This window comes from Galendromus occidentalis, unplaced genomic scaffold (genome assembly GCF_000255335.2).
Source record: "Galendromus occidentalis unplaced genomic scaffold, Mocc_1.1 scf7180000077281, whole genome shotgun sequence".
Classification (NCBI taxonomy): Eukaryota; Metazoa; Arthropoda; class Arachnida; order Mesostigmata; family Phytoseiidae; genus Galendromus; species Galendromus occidentalis.
The window spans coordinates 1-3,682 of record NW_003805269.1 but is presented as its reverse complement, the minus strand read 5'-3'; the positions used below and the strand labels follow the sequence as shown (position 1 = coordinate 3,682).

Here is a 3,682-nt window from a genome sequence, read left to right as displayed (position 1 = left end):
CGAGCTCAGAAACGGGCTCCCGGCGCTCATTTCGGAGTAATCGGGCAAAAAAGAGGCGAATCGGGAAAATTCCGTAAAAATACGGGTTTTAGCCGGGGAAAAGATAAGTTTTTAAGGCAAGATGCACCCCTTCGATTTCCCGGTTTGATGGCTAATGGTCGGGGGACACTTGGGACTTCTATCTGACATAGTATCAAAGGTGCGTCTCGTGTAGAAGTACTAGAACGGAGTATTAGAAAACTGGGTTCCCGATTTTCAAAGCCTTAGAGGAGGCCGATTCGGTCGAGAGGGGTCTCAAACGAAAGCTCTCGTCGAGAGCTTCCGATCGCGCTATCGCACGACTCTGTAGCTATAGCCGTTCTCGAGATAGAAGGGGTTGAAGAAAAAACTTCTTCGGTCGTTTACGGGGACCACGAGGTGCGATCGGATCCGGGACCATGCGGAAAATGTTCCTCTCGAAATTACCTTCAAAATGAGACCCCACTCGATCAGATCGGCTTCGGAGGGCAGATTTCGCCCAGACCCTTTTCGAATGGTTAGGCATTTTCCCTCAGCGTTTTTTAGTTTGTCGGAGTGTTCCGACCAAAGACCCAGGGTGATAATATGATTAGTATCATCAACGATTCGAACATTCCTTTTTGCCCGACTCACACCATCCTTGCAACAAAATTTTTGGGAATCCCCGACCTCGTAGATTACTCCCGTTAAATCAATCGGCTTGTTCATAGGAGCGTAGGACAATTCTTGAATCGTCAAAAAATTAGTCGAATTGGCTGGGAGGGTGTCACCGGTAATCGGAATCACAGAACTCAACTGAAATTAGCGTAAATATCAATATTTAGTGTTTGATAATTGTTATTCTTCTTGGATTGGATATTTCAGGATTTTTGTGATTGAGAAAGAAATATTGAAGGCTTGAATAGTTACGTTTTGCAATTGGAGTTCACAGGAATGATCTGTGACGCGGAATTTTTGATTCCCCACTTTCGTTTTAAAACCCATGATCTGATAGCATTGGCCCACATGAATTTGCTCGAAATACTTGTCAACCAAAGCATCGGCCACAATCACACTTATTTCGCCGGAGGAATCTGCCAAGACGAACGAAAATAATTTCCCTTCATTGGTGTCCTTTTGCCACGTGCGTATCGGCGTCTTTGATTTTACTCTTCCATGGATAACGCCTCCTGCTTTTTCCGTCGTTAACAGGCCAATAAGTTTGGGTGTCTTGAGGGGAACTTCATGATGGCTCTCAGCTAGATAACGATTGCGTCAATAATTACTTGGATGGAATGGGATGGAATGGACCGCAAATCATGTTTGGATCAACGATGACCCAAAATGAATGCTTTGTATTTAAGCTCTGAGAAATTTAGGGTAAACCAACCTTGTTTGCGTTTGCTAGCCTGAGCATTCCTTTCTTGTCGCGACATACCAAGATACCTTCACGTTGTCCAGATCTCTTTCGATAAGAATGATTCACACCTGTGTCAAGCAAATGCTCCACGCGTGTGTGAACTCCCTTCGTCCTTCTTCAGGCGTGAAGTGAATCGATCGTTACTGCTGGCGTCAATATCGTAGGATTTGTCTTTCGTATTCGAAGCGCGCGAGTTTTCTGAAGATGCACCAAAAACTTATAAAAAAATGTCATTCGGAATCTTACTTCGTGAAGGTTGTCATCAGGATTTTAACGATGGCTGTAACGATAGTTCTCTGCTTCATTTGAGGCTGCAATTTCCATTCATTAGCCATTTCCTCCATGGTCTCGCGCTTCACTGTTTTCGAACCCTCACTAATAGCCGATGACAGGCACCGTAATGTTTATTTATAGAGGGCGTTATAGTAACCTCCGAATCACTGACGCGCAGGGAATTCGGAACGTCAACTGTGTTGCTCCGCGCGAATTGATCGGAACGTCATGCCGAATCCTTCGACAAAATCGTTGTTGGTATCGAGAAGTAAAAGTGAGTGGACTGAGAAAATTATTCGAGAGCTTGTGGATATACTATGTTTGTTGTTTTCCCTCCCGAAGCGAGAATATATAAATCTTGCGGTTTTCCGACACGGGAGCATGCAACATACAGCTGTCCGTGAGAGAAACAGGGATTCAATAAATTCACACCACAAATTTGCAACGATTGTCCCTGTGCTTTGTTAATGGTCATTGCAAACGCTAGACGTACCGGAAATTGTAATCGTTTGAATTCAAAGGGCAAATCAGATGGTATCAAGGGAATGCGCGGTAGGAGAACTTGTTCCCCCTTGAATTTTCCATTTAAGATAGTTCCTTCGATTATATTATTCATCAATTGTTTCACCGACAATCTCGTTCCGTTGCAGAGTCGCGGTGGATTTATATTCCGGAGAATTATGATTGGTACTCCGATTTTCAATTTAAGATCATGCGGTGGCATTCCGGGTAAATCAAGGGAATTCAAGAATTCTGTGGGGTATTCTACAGCTTCATCCTGATTCAACACTGTATCAATGGATTTATAAGACATGATGTCCCCGGGGATCCGATTTTGTATTGCCCTGTTAATGGCATCAACATCGATATTGGTGGGTGCTAAAATCGCTCTTTCACTTAACCATCGATGATCGTTATAATTTTGTATAAGTAGGGGGAAAACACTATCGATTAACGCATTGTCCGATGTAACGCTATTACAGAAGTCGGTGGGTAAAACAATATTGCGGGATGATGGCTCTGGGCCAATTTCTCCATTACCGATTTGTAATAATTGTTTCGCGAAACGTTCCGCGGATGGATCGCTTTGTAAGATGACGCGCATATTTGTTTTAAGTGACAGTTTTTTTACATTTGGCCATAAATAAGAAGATTTGAGACACGCATTCAGTTCATCCGCGGGGGTTGCGCGCGGAATAACAGGTAATGTTTGACGGAAATCCCCTGATAAGATGATTAATCCACCGCCGAAGGCATTTCGGTTATCGCGAAGATCTTTCATTGTACGGTCCAAGGCTTCCAAAGCTTTTTTGTGGGCCATGGTACATTCATCCCATATAATTAATTTGCAGGTTTTGAGAATTCTTCCCATCCCTGAATTCTTCGTAATTTTGCATGTCGGCGTCTCGGTCAGTGCAAATTGAACGGTAACTTTAACGCTGAATGAGCGGTTCGACCTCCGTCCAGCAATGTCGCCGCAATTGCTGATGATGCGATAGCCACAGCAATTTCTCTTTGAGACCGAATCGTTGCCAAAATCAGAGAGATTAAAAATGTTTTGCCGGTTCCTCCTGGGGCATAAATGAAAAACAATCCACCGCTGTCGTTTGCAACTGCTCTCATTATCGTGTCGTAAGCGTGATGTTGTTCTGGAAGCAATTTTGATAAATTTGTTTCCAGAAATGTATTCAAGCTTCCGACATTGAAAGCTGTTTCTCGATGGAGATCACTATCTGCCACCGCTTGTGAACCGCGATCCGGAGCATTTATACCCAATTGACCAAGGCCCTTATTTGCAATGGAGATGCTAATATCTTCAACTAAAATCAAAGCTTCGTTGTACATGCATGATGTAAACTGTAAATTCATATCATCATTGGAGATTCTTTGTCGATGCAAAATGTCATCGCTCATGTGATCTTTGTACTTTTCCCATAGATGTTGCGGATCGGATGGAGAACATGTCGTCAATATGATTGCGAATAACGTTCG

The 3,682-nt window shown here is 43.3% G+C and overlaps 1 protein-coding gene across 1 annotated transcript; it reads right to left on the bottom strand.

The window, feature by feature from the left end:
• Window positions 1–1,982: 1,982 nt before the first annotated feature.
• On the bottom strand, window positions 1,983–3,011 carry LOC114828157 (ATP-dependent DNA helicase pif1-like). The gene has a single exon (XM_029111108.1). It carries the CDS (start codon window positions 3,009–3,011, stop codon window positions 1,983–1,985), a length of 1,029 nt encoding a protein of 342 aa, XP_028966941.1.
• Between the last annotated feature and the right edge of the window lie 671 nt (window positions 3,012–3,682).